Source organism: Mercenaria mercenaria, chromosome 13, assembly GCF_021730395.1.
Source record: "Mercenaria mercenaria strain notata chromosome 13, MADL_Memer_1, whole genome shotgun sequence".
NCBI classification, from domain to species: Eukaryota; Metazoa; Mollusca; class Bivalvia; order Venerida; family Veneridae; genus Mercenaria; species Mercenaria mercenaria.
In genome coordinates this window covers 30,684,823-30,700,165 of record NC_069373.1, presented here as the reverse complement: position 1 = coordinate 30,700,165, position 15,343 = coordinate 30,684,823, and the positions used below count along the sequence as shown (strand labels likewise).

General features: G+C 32.9%; 1 protein-coding gene across 1 annotated transcript; it reads right to left on the bottom strand.

Annotated features, from left to right (window-relative positions):
* Window positions 1–318: 318 nt before the first annotated feature.
* Window positions 319–4,459, bottom strand: LOC123529092 (uncharacterized). The gene is made up of 2 exons (XM_045309296.2): window positions 3,577–4,459; window positions 319–1,899 (listed from the first exon to the last, which is right to left on the bottom strand). The coding sequence occupies exons 1-2, from the start codon at window positions 4,243–4,245 to the stop codon at window positions 895–897; spliced, it is 1,674 nt and encodes a 557-aa protein (XP_045165231.2). The 5' UTR covers window positions 4,246–4,459; the 3' UTR covers window positions 319–894.
* Window positions 4,460–15,343: the final 10,884 nt, after the last annotated feature.

The window sequence follows — 15,343 nt, the reverse complement described above, 5'->3', positions numbered from 1 at the left end:
CAGTTACTGCGTGAAAATTAGTTGAGTAGCCTTGATCTTGCAACTTGCAGATGCGAATACATGCCTCCAATGAGTTAGCTGAAAGTGGAGCATGTGCCTCAGAATAATTTGAATAGTGAAAACAAAGGTGGGGAAGGCACATATGTTTTGAGCTAATTTTCAGATTTTACAGTGTTACTTGATTAAGAAACCGTGCAGCAGTTCATGCTCTCATTTGAATGGATTTTTGCAGCGATTTGAAAAATGGCATATTTAGTTGTTTTTGGCATCAAATTTCGCGACTGGGAGAGCACAAAATTAATGTATTTCAAACAGCAATCTAGATATTAGACATATATTGCAGATCAGATGGTTTGTAATCATACACATACAGTCATGTTAATATTGCAATATTTTTATTTCAGGTGCATGGTTACAGACTTTTGCATGGGGTTCTGAAGGTCAAGTAGGCGGCTGTAGTCCAAGAAGCTCTGAAAACTGTTTACTGCCTCTGAGTCTTCAGTTAGGTAACCAAACCCAAGTATTTTCCTCAAAATTCAAACGTTTTTCTTCGTTTACAATGTTTAATTATACATTTTGACAATATTTGTTACATTTGATGAATTTATTTACTAGCAAACGTTTTTCTTCCATTATGCCACCGGTGTAAACAGAGGGTTATCATGTTATAGAACGTAGCACTATTCTTATGTTTTTGTCCGTTATTTTGATGGATTTTGATGGATTTAAGATAGTTCTTGAGTTTTATAATTAATAAAACCCAATACATATTCGCTTTAGTTTTATTATTCTGACTGTTCTCCGTTGATATAAAGTTATAGAGAAATTTTCTTTTTCTAAAACCTAAAACACCCACAAAAGTCCTCATTAAGAACTTCTAAAATTCTACTTGTTTCATATCTGAAACACAAGCACATCTTCATAAGTTTTGGCTTGACCAACAAAAAGTCTTTTCGTTTTGTCACAGAAAAGTACAGACTGGGGAGCAAATCCGTCCTCTTGAGCAAGAATTTGTTCCCATTTCCCTTCTTTTGATACAACGCGTAAACGATTTAGTCCACAAACATAGATATTTCCAAACTCATCAGACGCAATTCCATAAGGCCCACACATATTGTCATCAACATACTGAAAAGATTTCAACACTGTACCATCCGGCTCAAGCAAGCAGACAATATGTTTTCCACTTGATGAATATAGTATTTTCTCATCGGGTGTTAGAGTCATATAGTCAATATTATATTCAAATAAAGCGACAGTGCGCAGATAGTTTCCGTCTAGCGACCAAGATTCTAGGACACATATTTGGCCTTTGTGAATAACAATGATCAGTGAAGAGTCAGATTTACGGTATTTGATACCAGACGGAGGCCCTGAAACTATGAAAGATTTTCGATTGCTATGACAGATAGTATCCCTGACAGAAACGAAAGAAATGATTTTTACTTGGTCATCTTCAGGTAAAGAAACTGCTATCTCTGTATCCGATATTTCGGCAATTCCCCAAGGATTTGATGGGAGATGATGAAATGTCACATTGTATTCCACCGATATAACTATAAGCCTTCTATTTATACAGTCAGCAAGTATCAATAACATTCGATTGTTTGAGGGCATTGCCACATCTGTTACGCTGCAGTCTGCTTTCTCTCCAGCAATATTTACCTTTCTAAGAAGCTTCAATTTTCCAGATCCTTCATCTCCTTCATGCTGCTTGACTATCCTCTCTCCCAATACTGGCATTGGCTGTTGAGGTTTATAAGATATGGTCAGATGTGCACGGCCAAACACTCCTTGTAATTTCGCATTTATGTTATCCACTACTTCTTTTGTTTTGCCTATTGAAATATATTTTTCTATTTCAGAACAAGGCGTTGTTGCGGTCGCTAGTACCTTTGTCTGAAATTTAAAACAATGGATTTCACTATGACTAGTGCTAGTTTATCTACTTAGAAAATACTGTTCCACAAATAGCATCAAAAGTTTGATAGATTTGCATGATAAACGGTTCGTAGTGTTGTCAGTGTAATAACATCAAAGCGGTATTTTATTGCGTTAATATTTCTGGTCCATATGTGGTCTTTATTAACACATAGGAATGAGAAAACATATACTTATGGACCTTTTCAACTAGACGCCAAATATTTCTGTTAATTAGACCAATTCTATAAGGAACAATTTCTTGAAAATTTTATCTAATGTTGTGATTCTGATAAATTGTGGCCAGTGTATTTGTTAAATACACAGTTGAACTCTTTTAGAAAGAAATAGCGCGAATGTGGTGGCCATTTGTGCAGAAAGGTTTTCCAAATGACTTTTCTAATAGGAGGCACCAAAAACACGTGGAAAATAATGAGACTTGATAATTCCAAATAATTCCACTTAATACATAACTCTTTATAACATTCTGGCTTGTGTGCGCTTATTAATGAAGAAGCAATGTGTCATTTATATTTAAAGTGCGTTTTGGTTTAGAAATACACACTTCGTAAGATCAATACGTTTAGGAGTAAAACTTCCATTAATTGCGAGTAATTTTCCATTATATGTGTGTGACGTGTTTTACCTAGGCAGGTGACTGGTTGAAAACTAGTTTCGAAATATAAGTATAATTGGATAACTTGCTTACGAGGTACAAAAGGGTCAAGTTGGAAAAGTCCACAAGTATATATACATTTACTCAAACAAACTGTAATTTTATATGCGTTTTACAGGTGTTGATCGATACAAATAATAACCTCATTATCTCATGGTATTGTGTTTAAATGTGTAGAATACATGTAAGAATGTTAATATTACGCACCGCGCGGATTTAGGTGGATACACAACAGGTTACAGACCTACTTGTAAATAGTTTTACATAGACTTAATATTGATGTTTTGAGTAATTGTCTTTTCCAATGCACTTCATTTTGCAGAACAAACAAGTAAAGTCATCAAAATGTTCTTATCGAATTTATGGTTTTCTGCTATTTTGGAAGTTTAATTAATAAACGCGACCTAACTGATCTTTATTTAACTTCCGAATTAGATTTATCTATTCATATTGAACCATCTGGTCAATGCTGATTCATATCACTGTGATGTTATTTTTATAAATTGGGAGAGATTTTCAAAACAAAATACATCTTTAAGTACGGCCACGTCAGTTATATTAAAAGATCCTAAAACCCTATGTTTAATTTCAGCTTCATGAACTTCCTTTAAATTTATACAAGACGTCTTCGCGACCGAGTAGTTAAAGTTAAAGTTGTGGAATTGGAATTATTTACCTATCATCTCTGCGGTTTTGCGTCTTGCTTGAATCAAGTGAGGAAACAATCGGCCTAACTTACAGAACATTAAAGGTCCTACCCAGTTGTTCGCCCATACTTGTTCGTATTGGTCAGTCTACCACAGATGATGTAACTACTCTCTCTGTGGTTAATCATTTACTTGATTCGTGTTGTCTGTTGCTTCTTAGATAGTTCCAGTTTGCAACTTTCAGTATTGGCATATTCAACTGAAATGGGATATTGTTGTTATGCTTATTATTTACAGACTTACATATGTTATGGTTGTAAATTATATACTTACAGTTTTTAGTTTCTGATCAATTCCGAGCGTTTCCTCCTCTCGTGTCTTGCTTTCCTCGCGAAACCTCAACATCTTATCGCTAAAATGTTTTTCGGTTTCTTCAAAATATCTATCTATCTGGTATCTCTGTGTTTTGATGGCAGACAACGCCGACTCATACGATTCCTCCGCGAGTTGTAAAGTCTCCCTATCTTGCTTAAGTATATATTCAACTTTTCCCTCGACATATTCGATTTTTTCCGCCAGAAGCCTACTTTTAGAGTCGCAGATTTCGGGAATGTAATCCACGTTCTTACATTCTTTGTGCTGTTTTAAAGCACACACGCTGCAGACAAATATTTTATGGGCTCTGCAGCGATATTTCAAATCCTCATTCCGATGGAGTCTACATTTTGTATCAAAGACATTCTTCCTTTCTGGGACAGGAGGAGGAGTCTCGTCTAACTCCTTTTCTGACTGGTATTCATCAATATTTTCATCAACAAGAACATGGTCCTTGAAAGGTTTTGGTCGACGATGATATTTATAACACGTCTCACACAAATATTCTTTGCAGTTTATGCAATATCCATGAGCCTTTTGAGTAACACTGTCTTCTTGGCAAGGACGACATATGAATCCTCGCGAGATGTTGTCATTTTCTACTGTTCGACGCCCTGATACTTCCATTCTACTTTACTTTGTCATATAGATGAAGCATTTTATAAATACGTATTACAATATTTATAAATGTGCACTAAACTCTATAAAATGGTTCAAAGTCCATACTTCATTATTCGCCTACTTAAGTCTGTATGATATAGACATAAATGGATCGATCATATATATTTACAATAAACGAAAGATAATTGTTGAACATCGAATAACTCAATTCATAACTAAACCAGTTTAAAAAGCCAAACATTCTGACCCGTTATTATATAAATCAGGAAGAAAATACTGCCTTTAAAGTGTGAACAAGAGTTTTCTATAATTTGACCTAGTGACCTAGTTTATTATCCATGCTGGTTCAGTATAAAACTCAATCTAGATTTTATTGAGGCGTTTTTTTTTCTTCATTAAAATTGAAATGAATTTGATTTGTCACCTTTATCTAGATTGTTAACAGTAAAATTGTTGAAGACGCACGACACCTACCGAACCGACTGACACACGACGACGTACGACGAACGCATGGTTATCACATATCTCAATGGCAGTGCTGTTTTAAAATAATGGAAAAGATCCGATTGAATAAAAAACAAAAACAAAGTTCTGACGGACTCCTCAACCCTAAACTCAACAGCAGTATATGTACATTATTCTTTATACAGGAATAAATATAAACAAAGTAGTGAAATGTACAAGAAATCCTTTGAAGCATAAAATGCAACCAAGCAAAATAACAGCAAACTCGGTTTGATTGAGTCTGTTCATACATACCTGAAATACTTGATCGCTAAAAGTGTTCAAGTATATGACAATTGTTTTCTAAACTAGTAATTTGGTACTTTAATGTTTGTTTATACCACAGGCATAATCACTCTTTTTACCTAGAATGATACCAGGCAAATCTTAAATAGGTAGAGCCCGTAATAAAACGTAACTGAAAATCATTGGTCATGAGTAGGCAAAAGACTGATCAAATAAATTTCAATTATTTCAATAATTTCTGTTCGATGCATTTTGTGTTTACACCACATAAACCCTATCATACTTGTTAAAAAGCGTACATGCTTCTTTCTCTTTTCTGAAGTAAGTTTTTCACACTTATGTAAAATAACATACAACAAAAGAAAGAATGCCATATCATATTTATTTTTACATGAATTGACAAAAAATATATGTTTCATTGTTACGGTGCTTAGGTCAGCGGGAGAAACAAAGTTCTTAAAATCAGGAAGTTATAAGGTAACATCCTTCCTGGTCGAGAAGAAGAAAGATCAAATGAATGGAAAATATGTTTCATTGTTACAGTTCATCTCTGCCATCTACTTAGCTCAACAGGAAAAAAATAAAATACTTAAAACCGGGAAGTGGTAGGTTGAGATCCTAGTCATGTCTTCTACATGATGATTTGCTGGAGACAGTATCACGTCTGATTCATGCGGGGAACTTCTTTCAGTCACACAGCATATAAGCATTACATGTACAGTAGCTTCTATACATGTATGTTAATACTGGTAGGATTCTGGTAAGGAATCAAGCAAAGCTGTTAATGTTAACTTAACACCGTATGTGTTCAAAAAAAATATGGTTAAAGTCATTAAATCGTCATCTGTCGTGTAGAAATTACTTGTATGAGCGACAAAATGATATATTGATGTAGAACGCACATGTAAGTAATCTTAATCAAATACTGAAGGTGATAAATAATAAATATTGAAAAACATACATACATTCAAATGGTAATTATTTTGCTAAAAAGATACAGACTGCAGCAGACATATTGTGGATAATAGTTTTGGGAGTCAGTAGTGCATTCTTGGTAGGGCAGTAAAGTGTGGCAATATGTCTCTGTAAATCATTACGCAGCCACAACAGGTTTGCTTTTGCTTCATAAAAATTAGCAGTTTCTACAAATTTAATAACCTGTTGAACATAATGGATTTTAGCAGCGACCCTGTTAGCCTGAATGTTATTTTAATTTTTATCCGCATATATCGCGAACTTGTTTAGCAGCGAAATAAATCTAGTTATATATCGTATATTGTCTACCAACGGATCATGCTTTTCACTTCTAAGTAACAGTATATTTTCACACAAGTTCATTTTAATATGTTATTTAGAAATTTACTCAAAATTACACATGGCTCAAATCTGAGTTTTTCTACAAGTAGTTGTATATTTGTTACCTGTAACAAACACTCTATAATCTAGTAACAGAACGTCGCAACTTTGTTCCACACAAGTACCACCAGTTCCTGTTAAAATTACTCTAGGTAAAGGTAACAATCCTTTATTATCCGTAGTTACGAAAAGGGCACAATAATAAGTTTATAAATTAATGATAGACTCTCTCAGGTTTCATTTCCTTGGTAACATTAGTAACAAACAGTAACATCCCTATATAAGTCCAGTAACAAGAAAGTAACACATGAATGGAAGTGAAATAAAGCCATTTCAATAATAATTTTGGTATTACACTAATGCACTATAAACATGATGTTGACTAAATCTGTATTAAAGAAAGATTTTAGGAAGGAACTTTGATTTTCAGTAAGGTTACAAACAGGTGATAACAAGAATATTATTTTTGTGCTTTTTCATTTTGAATTTATTTAAATCTTTGAATTAAAAAGTAAATTTGTAGAATTATTTAACATGTTGAATAAAAAAAAATAGTATGCTCTACAGAAGCTCATATTTTATTATTTCCCACAGATATTTTACGAAGCAGCCATGCATTTAACAAAATTATCAAGTAATTAATGAGCTTATTTTAAAATTTCATTATCAGCAACTGTTATACATTGGAGGGGATACCAAATTGTAACTTTATACAATGATAGAGCTCATTGAGAGGGAGTGCAATTACAAGGAACCGTGGTTCTATTTCTAAATTATCTCCCTTTTTTGAAAATCTTGTATGGGGAATAACTGGAATACAATATTAGATATTAACTTGATACTGTACATACTGATAGAGGTTATTGAGAGGGAGTTGCATTGACAAGGAACCATAACTCTAGGTTTCGCATTTTGTAATTATCTTCTTTTTTTTTGAAAACCTTGTCTGGGCATACTGGTAGCTTGAATACTATGTAGGTATTGACTTCATACTTTATATATTGATAGAGGTGCAGTGACAAAGTATCATGATAACTTAAGGTGAAATCATTTTTGAACTAACTATAGGGATGTTACCTTTTGTTACCTATGTTAAGAAAATAGAATCAGAGGTTTTGTCAAAAATCATTGAATTTCACTATGTGACTATATGTGACTTTTTTGTTACTACAGTTATATAGTGATGTTACCTTTTGTTACCTATGTTACTAAGAAAATAGAATCAGAGGTTCTGTCAAAAATCAATGAATTTCAGTATGTGACTGTTTGTGACTTTTTTGTTACTAGAGTTATATAGTGATGTTACCTTTTGTTACCTATGTTACTAAGAAAATAGAATCAGAGTTTTTGTCAAAAATCAATAAATTTCAATATGTGAATGTGTGTGACTTTTTTGTTACTAAAGTTATATAGGGATGTTACCTTTTGGTACTTATGTTACTAAGAAAATAGAATAAGAGGTTTTGTCAATATTCATTGAATTTCACGATGTGACTGTTTGTGACTTTTTTGTTACTAGAGTTATATAGGGATATTACCTTTTGTTACTTATGTTACTAAGAAAATAAAATCAGATGTTTTGTCAAAAATCAATAAATTTCAATATGTGACTGTGTGTGACTTTTTTGTTACTAGAGTTATATAGTGATGTTACCTTTTGTTACCTATGTTACTAAGAAAATAGAATTAGATGTTTTGTCAAAAATAATTGAATTTTACTATGTGACTGTGTGTGACTTTTTTGCTACTAGAGGTATATAGTGATGTTACCTTTTGTTACCTATGTTACTAAGAAAATAGAATAAGAGGTTTTGTCAGAAATCAGTAAATTTCAATATGTGACTGTGTGTGACTTTTTTGTTACTAGAGTTATATAGGGATGTTACCTATGTTACTAAGAAAATAGAATCAGATGTTTTGTCAAAAATAATTGAATTTCACTATGTGACTGTGTGTGACTTTTTTGCTACTAGAGTTATATAGTGATGTTACCTTTTGTTACCTATGTTACTAAGAAAATAGAATCAGATGTTTTGTCAAAAATCATTGAATTTCACTATGTGACTGTGTGTGACTTTTTTGTTACTAGAGTTATATAGTGATGTTACCTTTTGTTACCTATGTTACTAAGAAAATAGAATCAGAGGTTTTGTCAAAAATCATTGAATTTCACTATGTGACTGTTTGTGACTTTTTTGTTACTAGAGTTATATAGTGATGTTACCTTTTGTTACCTATGTTACTAAGAAAATAGAATCAGAGGTTTTGCGAAAAATCATTGATTTCACTATGATGTTTGTGACTTTTTGTTACTAGAGTTATATAATGATGTTACCTTTTGTTACCTACGTTACTAAGAAAATAGAATCAGAGGTTTTGTCAAAAATCAATGAATTTCAGTATGTGACTGTTTGTGTCTTTTTTGTTACTAGAGTTATATAGTGATGTTACCTTTTGTTACCTATGTTACTAAGAAAATAGACTCAGAGGTTTTGTCAAAAATCATTGAATTTCACTATGTGACTGTTTGTGACATTTTTGTTACAAGAGTTATATAGTGATGTTACCTTTTGTAACCTATGTTACTAAGAAAATAAAATCAGAGGTTTTGTCAGAAATCAATAAATTTCAATATGACTGTGTGTGACATTTTTGTTACTAGAGTTATATAGGGATGTTACCTTTTGTTACCTTTGTTACTAAGAAAATAGAATCAGAGGTTCTGTCAAAAATCAATAAATTTCAATATGACTGTTTGTGACTTTTTTGTTACTAGAGTTATATAGTGATGTTACCTTTTGTTACTTATGTTACTAAGAAAATAAAATCAGAGGTTTTGTCAGAAATCAATAAATTTCAATATGACTGTGTGTGACATTTTTGTTACTAGAGTTATATAGGGATGTTACCTTTTGTTACCTATGTTACTAAGAAAATAAAATCAGAGGTTTTGTCAGAAATCAATAAATTTCAATATGACTGTGTGTGACATTTTTGTTACTAGAGTTATATAGTGATGTTACCTTTTGTTACCTATGTTACTAAGAAAATAAAATCAGAGGTTTTGTCAGAAATCAATAAATTTCAATATGACTGTGTGTGACATTTTTGTTACTAGAGTTATATAGGGATGTTACCTTTTGTTACCTATGTTACTAAGAAAATAGAATCAGAGGTTCTGTCAAAAATCAATAAATTTCAATATGACTGTTTGTGACTTTTTTGTTACTAGAGTTATATAGTGATGTTACCTTTTGTTACCTATGTTACTAAGAAAATAAAATCAGAGGTTTTGTCAAAAATCAATAAATTTCAATATGACTGTTTGTGACTTTTTTGTTACTAGAGTTATATAGGGATGTTACCTTTTGTTACTTATGTTACTAAGAAAATAAAATCAGAGGTTTTGTCAAAAATCAATAAATTTCAATATGTGACTGTGTGTGACTTTTTTGTTACTAGAGTTATATAGGGATGTTACCTTTTGTTACCTATGTTACTAAGAAAATAGAATCAGAGGTTCTGTCAAAAATCAATAAATTTCAATATGTGAATGTGTGTGACTTTTTTGTTACTAGAGTTATATAGGGATGTTACCTTTTGTTACCTATGTTACTAAGAAAATAGAATCAGAGGTTCTGTCAAAAATCAATAAATTTCAATATGTGACTGTGTGTGACTTTTTTGTTACTAGAGTTATATAGGGATGTTACCTTTTGTTACTTATGTTACTAAGAAAATAGAATCAGAGGTTTTGTCAGAAATCAATAAATTTCAATATGTGACTGTGTGTGACTTTTTTGTTACTAGAGTTATATAGTGATGTTACCTTTTGTTACCTATGTTACTAAGAAAATAAAATTAGATGTTCTGTCAAAAATCAATAAATTTCAATATGTGACTGTGTGTGACTTTTTTGTTACTAGAGTTATATAGTGATGTTACCAGTCCTTTTGTTACTTATGTTACTAAGAAAATAAAATCAGATGTTCTGTCAAAAATCAATAAATTTCACTATGTGACTGTGTGTGACTTTTTTGTTACTCGAGTTATATAGGGATGTTACCTTTTGTTACCTATGTTAATAAGAAAATAAAATCAGAGATTTTGTCAGAAATCAATGAATTTCAGATAGTTTTCAAAATCCAGTTTGTGTGACTTTCTGTTACTAGAATAATGAAGGTTTGTTACTGGTCACAAAAATAGTGATAGCTGTAGGAAACTTCATAAAACTGGCCATATATGATATATTCAATATATTATAGTTTATTAATATAAACAAGAGCTGTTTGTTAAACACGTATGCCTCTATGATTGATTAAAGTGCATCATATGGTGGCTGATTTCTGCCATTTCGTGTGTTCGTGTCGGCGACGCGAAATGTCAAAGTAACGAAAACACGAAAAGTCGAAATAATGCTTATTTGTCGTGTGTTCGCCTTTCAACTTTCGAGGCGAATACACGAAGTAACGAAACATTGAAGACGAAATAACAAAATTTCAGAGGCGAACACATGAACTTTTGTATTAATCACTTTTCGTATCGGCGGGTATTAAAACTTCGTTATTTCGCCTCCAATGTTTCGTTACTTCGTGCGAAAGGCGAGCACACGAAACTTGAGCTTTTTTCGACCTTTCGGTACTTTGACCCGCCGACACGAATACACGGCAAATGTTTCGGGTAGGGTCTGCCTTAATACATACACTATAATAACGGCGCAAAATGGGGCGTAATGTATACATGAATTCAATACCAGAACTGAAATACTTGAAGAGTGACATGTTTTATTGCATATGAAACATTTTCTATCATAAATTGAGAATATTTTTTTGTATAAATGATAAAACATATTATCCAGATAACATTCAAAGTTCAGGTCGGCGTAATGATATGCCCCGTAAGACTGACAGAAGCTTAATGTATGCACAAATTTAATACTAGTGATAAAATATCTACACAATGACATCATTTATGGAATATAAATCATTATCTTTCGTTTTAGGACAAATATTATTTTATAAATGGTAAAACACGTTATTTAGATAGCATATGTGTAATTGTTATGCGCATGCCTACCGGAAGGCGAATACACGAAAGGACGAAATTGCACATTTGTCGTGTGTTCATGTAGGCGGGTCGAAGTAACGAAATGTCGGAAGGTCAAAAACTGCTTATTTCTCGTGTTTTCGCCTTTTGAGGCGATTACACGAAGACACGACAAAAGAAGGGCGACAAAACGAAGTTTTGATACCCGCCGACACGAAAAGTGATTAATACAAAAGTTCGTGTGTTCGCCTCTGAAATTTCGTTATTTCGCCTTAAATGTTTCGTTACTTCGTGTATTCGCCTCGAATGTCGAAAGGCGAACACACGACAAATAAACAGTTTTCGACCTTTCGTGTTTTCGTGTCTTCGACATTTCGACCCGCCGACACGAACACATATGCATTATTTCGACCTTTCGAGTTTTCGTTACTTCGACATTTCGCCTTGCCGACACGAACACACGAAATGGCAGAAATCAGCCACCATAGCATCAGTACTTTAATCATGGTGTGAACACGGAAGCGAGTATGTGAATCATCTGAACATTGGTTAATTCTTAAGCAACTAATCAACAATTTTACGAAAGCAAAGAAAGAAATGATAGGTCGTTGAAAAGATATGATCCTTTATAAAATTTACCTTATTGCCAAGATATTATACAGATGTTACTCTATAGCTAGCAGAAAATCAGGCACACTGTTGTCAGTGTATTGTCAGCATGTAAGGAGATTGTAACCAAACATATTTGTGGTCTGTTGTCAGCTAATTCCATATGGTTTCCAGAAACTGGTTATATTCTATTCTCATTATCCCATAATCCAATGAAAGATTAACTGAAGATTTGTCTAAAAATCTGGCTTATGTCAATAATTGAAGGGATAAAGATATCTGACAACAGCGGCTTGCTTCAGTATGTCAATAACTGCTGGGATAAAAATATCTGACAACAAGCTTGCTTCAGTATGTCAATAACTGACGGGATAAAAATATCTGACAACAGGCTTGCTTCAGAAAATCAAACTGATGGGATACAAGTATCTGACAACAGGCCTGTTTCAGTATGTCAATAACTGATGAGATAAAAATATCTGACAACAGGCTTGCTTCAGAATGTCAATAACTGATGGGATAAAAATATATTGTATAAAATTTGCAATAGTATGACGAAGTGAAACATTTTTTAAATTTTCCAGTGTGTACCCTTACGAAATGGTCAAAAAGCTGCGAACATGCCGCGAACATACCTATCGCGGGATATTCGCTGCTACCGCGATCATGCCGCGATTGGTTTGATACCAGTTCGCGGGATATTCGCAGGAAAACCAATGATCGCGGCATGTTCGCGAGAAGAACTCAGAAGATTATAATCTTTTGGTAGACTGTTACTGAAGAACTTTTATTAGAGCAGGTAATTGTAGATCAATTAATTTGTAACATTATCTGTAAGGTCACAGTATGAGTCTGATATGTTAATTACAACCAGATATTCTGGACATGTTTTAGAAGGAAATCTGTGTGCATTACAGACAGTTTTCATAAGTGATTCTTAGAGGCTGATAGGAATATATACTTTTTTGTGGTAAGTCAGAAAATTTATGTTTAATATCTATACTCATATATCTCAGTAAACATAAGGAATTTTGAAAATGAAATAGATATGCTTAACCTTTTGCAGAGCTGTATCAGATTATCTAAAAAGAAATATAAAACTAGCTTATTTTGACAATTTCTAAGCTTCATAAGTCTGATAATTAATATGTAAAACTATGACAGATTTGTGGTGATACATATAACTAATAAGCAGTGTGAAGAAAAACATTGGGATGAAATGAATACATGCACTCTGACACTGTTATTGAAATGACAAGTAACAGTTAAAATTCAATCATATTTTATCATTAAAACTTTGTTTAAAATGCTCCAAATATGATATGAAAAAGTTCAGACATTGACAATTTGAATTTGTTACAACCTCAGTGTTCAAGTTTATTCAATAAATTTATATTCTTGATTCCTACTAATTTATTTGTTTCTGCACTTTTTCTGTACATGTTTTTTGTACACAATTTCTGTAGAGATGGTTTTCAGCTAGTTTGCGGGATGTTCACAGCAACTAGTTCGCGGAATGATCACAGCAACTTGTTCGTGGGAAGTTCACAGCTACTTGTTCGCGGGAAGTTCGCGGCAGCTTGTTCGCGGCAAAACTAATTTGCATGTGAAAAGTGAACACAAAACGAACATCCCGCGAACAATTATACCAATTGTATCAAAAGTGTTCGCGGCATGTTCGCCGGATATTCGCAGCATGATCGCAGCAAGTGTTCGCGGCAAACTATAATATTTCCGTAAGGGTAGTCTCAAGCAACATCAAACTTACAATATACTAAAATATCTGACAATGGTGGGATAATGAGTAAATAAAAGATCAATTTAAAGTTGTTCAATCACATTTAAGCAATATTTTTTATATATTTTTTCTCATTTCTTATTCTAGATTTATTTAACACAAAAAGCCCAATTGCATAGTTAGATCCGCATTGGAAGTGTATGTTTTATTGCTGCTATAAAATTTTGTAATTACCTGCTTTATAATTCTTCGAAATTGCATTTCTAATGAATTTCAGTAAAATGTATAACTGCTGTTACAAATCTAATACAATAGATCTGATATTCATATCATTCCCTTTGCCAAATTGTACGACAATAACAGCCTTTACAGCATCGCTAATTTAACAGTCTTTACAGTAGTTCAGGTTGGTGGGAATATAGCCTCATGCTTGTTGTGCATTTGTGTATTGGGTATATATACATACCATAACCACACCCTATAAACGGCTGTATTCTCCCTCTTCCTCTTGCGAGTGATCAAAACCATAAACTGACAGCTAAAAGTTGAAAAACAGCATTTTAAAGTGACTGATTTGCTTTGAAGGTATATACATTTACATTTTATTGGAAGCTAAACATGATTTGTTTCTGTATATAATGTGTTAGTCTGATGACAGGTAGAATTATAGCAAAAACTCGATTGATTACTGATTTTGTCCAGAAATTGTACATTGTCGGCGTCAAAATTACTTTTTTTTCTTGCTTGAAGAATGACCTACATGTAAATTCCACTGTTTCATGGATAAAGAAACTATACTAGTTTGGTAAAATAAAATAAAAACATTGATAAATTCTCCAATTTGTTTATAACCGTAAATGAAGGAAGATTCGGTGTTATGTCCTGACTGTATGCATGCTTACTTAATTACTGTACAAGTGTTTGCGAGTTTGGTAAAAAGACTGTATGCCTGTTTGTGAGTGACTTCTTTATAAAATATCGGCGTTTCCTATGCTCCTGTAGTATTTCTTCATAAGAACCCGCAAACGATGTTTGAAGAAGGGTGCTATAAAGCAGTCACCATGCGGTCTGTCTGTTCGGTCTGTTTGTATATGTGTCCTCATATATTTGGTCTTGCAATTACTTCAGTGCTATTGCAAATACCTCTCTCAAAGTTTACATACAAACATCGGCCATATGTAGTTAATGTCCATCTTATTATTTTCCTTTTTCTTTTTAAAGTGACACTTAAAGGTCTGTTTTTCGTGTCAGTGCCATAACTTCTTTATGCATTAAGGGATTTTGAAATAACTTGGCACAAATGTTCACCATCATGAGACCGTAATGCGACGATGTGTCGCATACAAGACTATATTTTCTATAATTTCAAACCACTGAAACCAATATATAATCGCAATTAAGGTGTGAAAATATGAACAGTAAATGGGGTGATTTGGAGTGAAACGGCGCCAGATTTAATCCACTAATCCTTTGTGGATCGCTTTCTTGACAGCGTCACACAGTAAACAGTTCTATTTTAGTTTGTCGTTGTATTTGCCATAGACACATGAACTTTAACATGAAACTTGTCTTATTTTACTGAAAATACCTTCTGCGAATGAAATA

What these genes read in the sequence shown, in the direction of transcription:
- LOC123529092 (XM_045309296.2), bottom strand. Translation starts at nt 4,245, where the DNA reads ATGGAAGTATCAGGGCGTCGAACAGTAGAAAATGACAACATCTCGCGA. An exon ending in TTGATCAGAAACTAAAAACT is followed by an intron (nt 1,900 to 3,576) that starts GTAAGTATATAA and finishes TTTAAATTTCAG; the next exon opens with ACAAAGGTACTAGCGACCGC.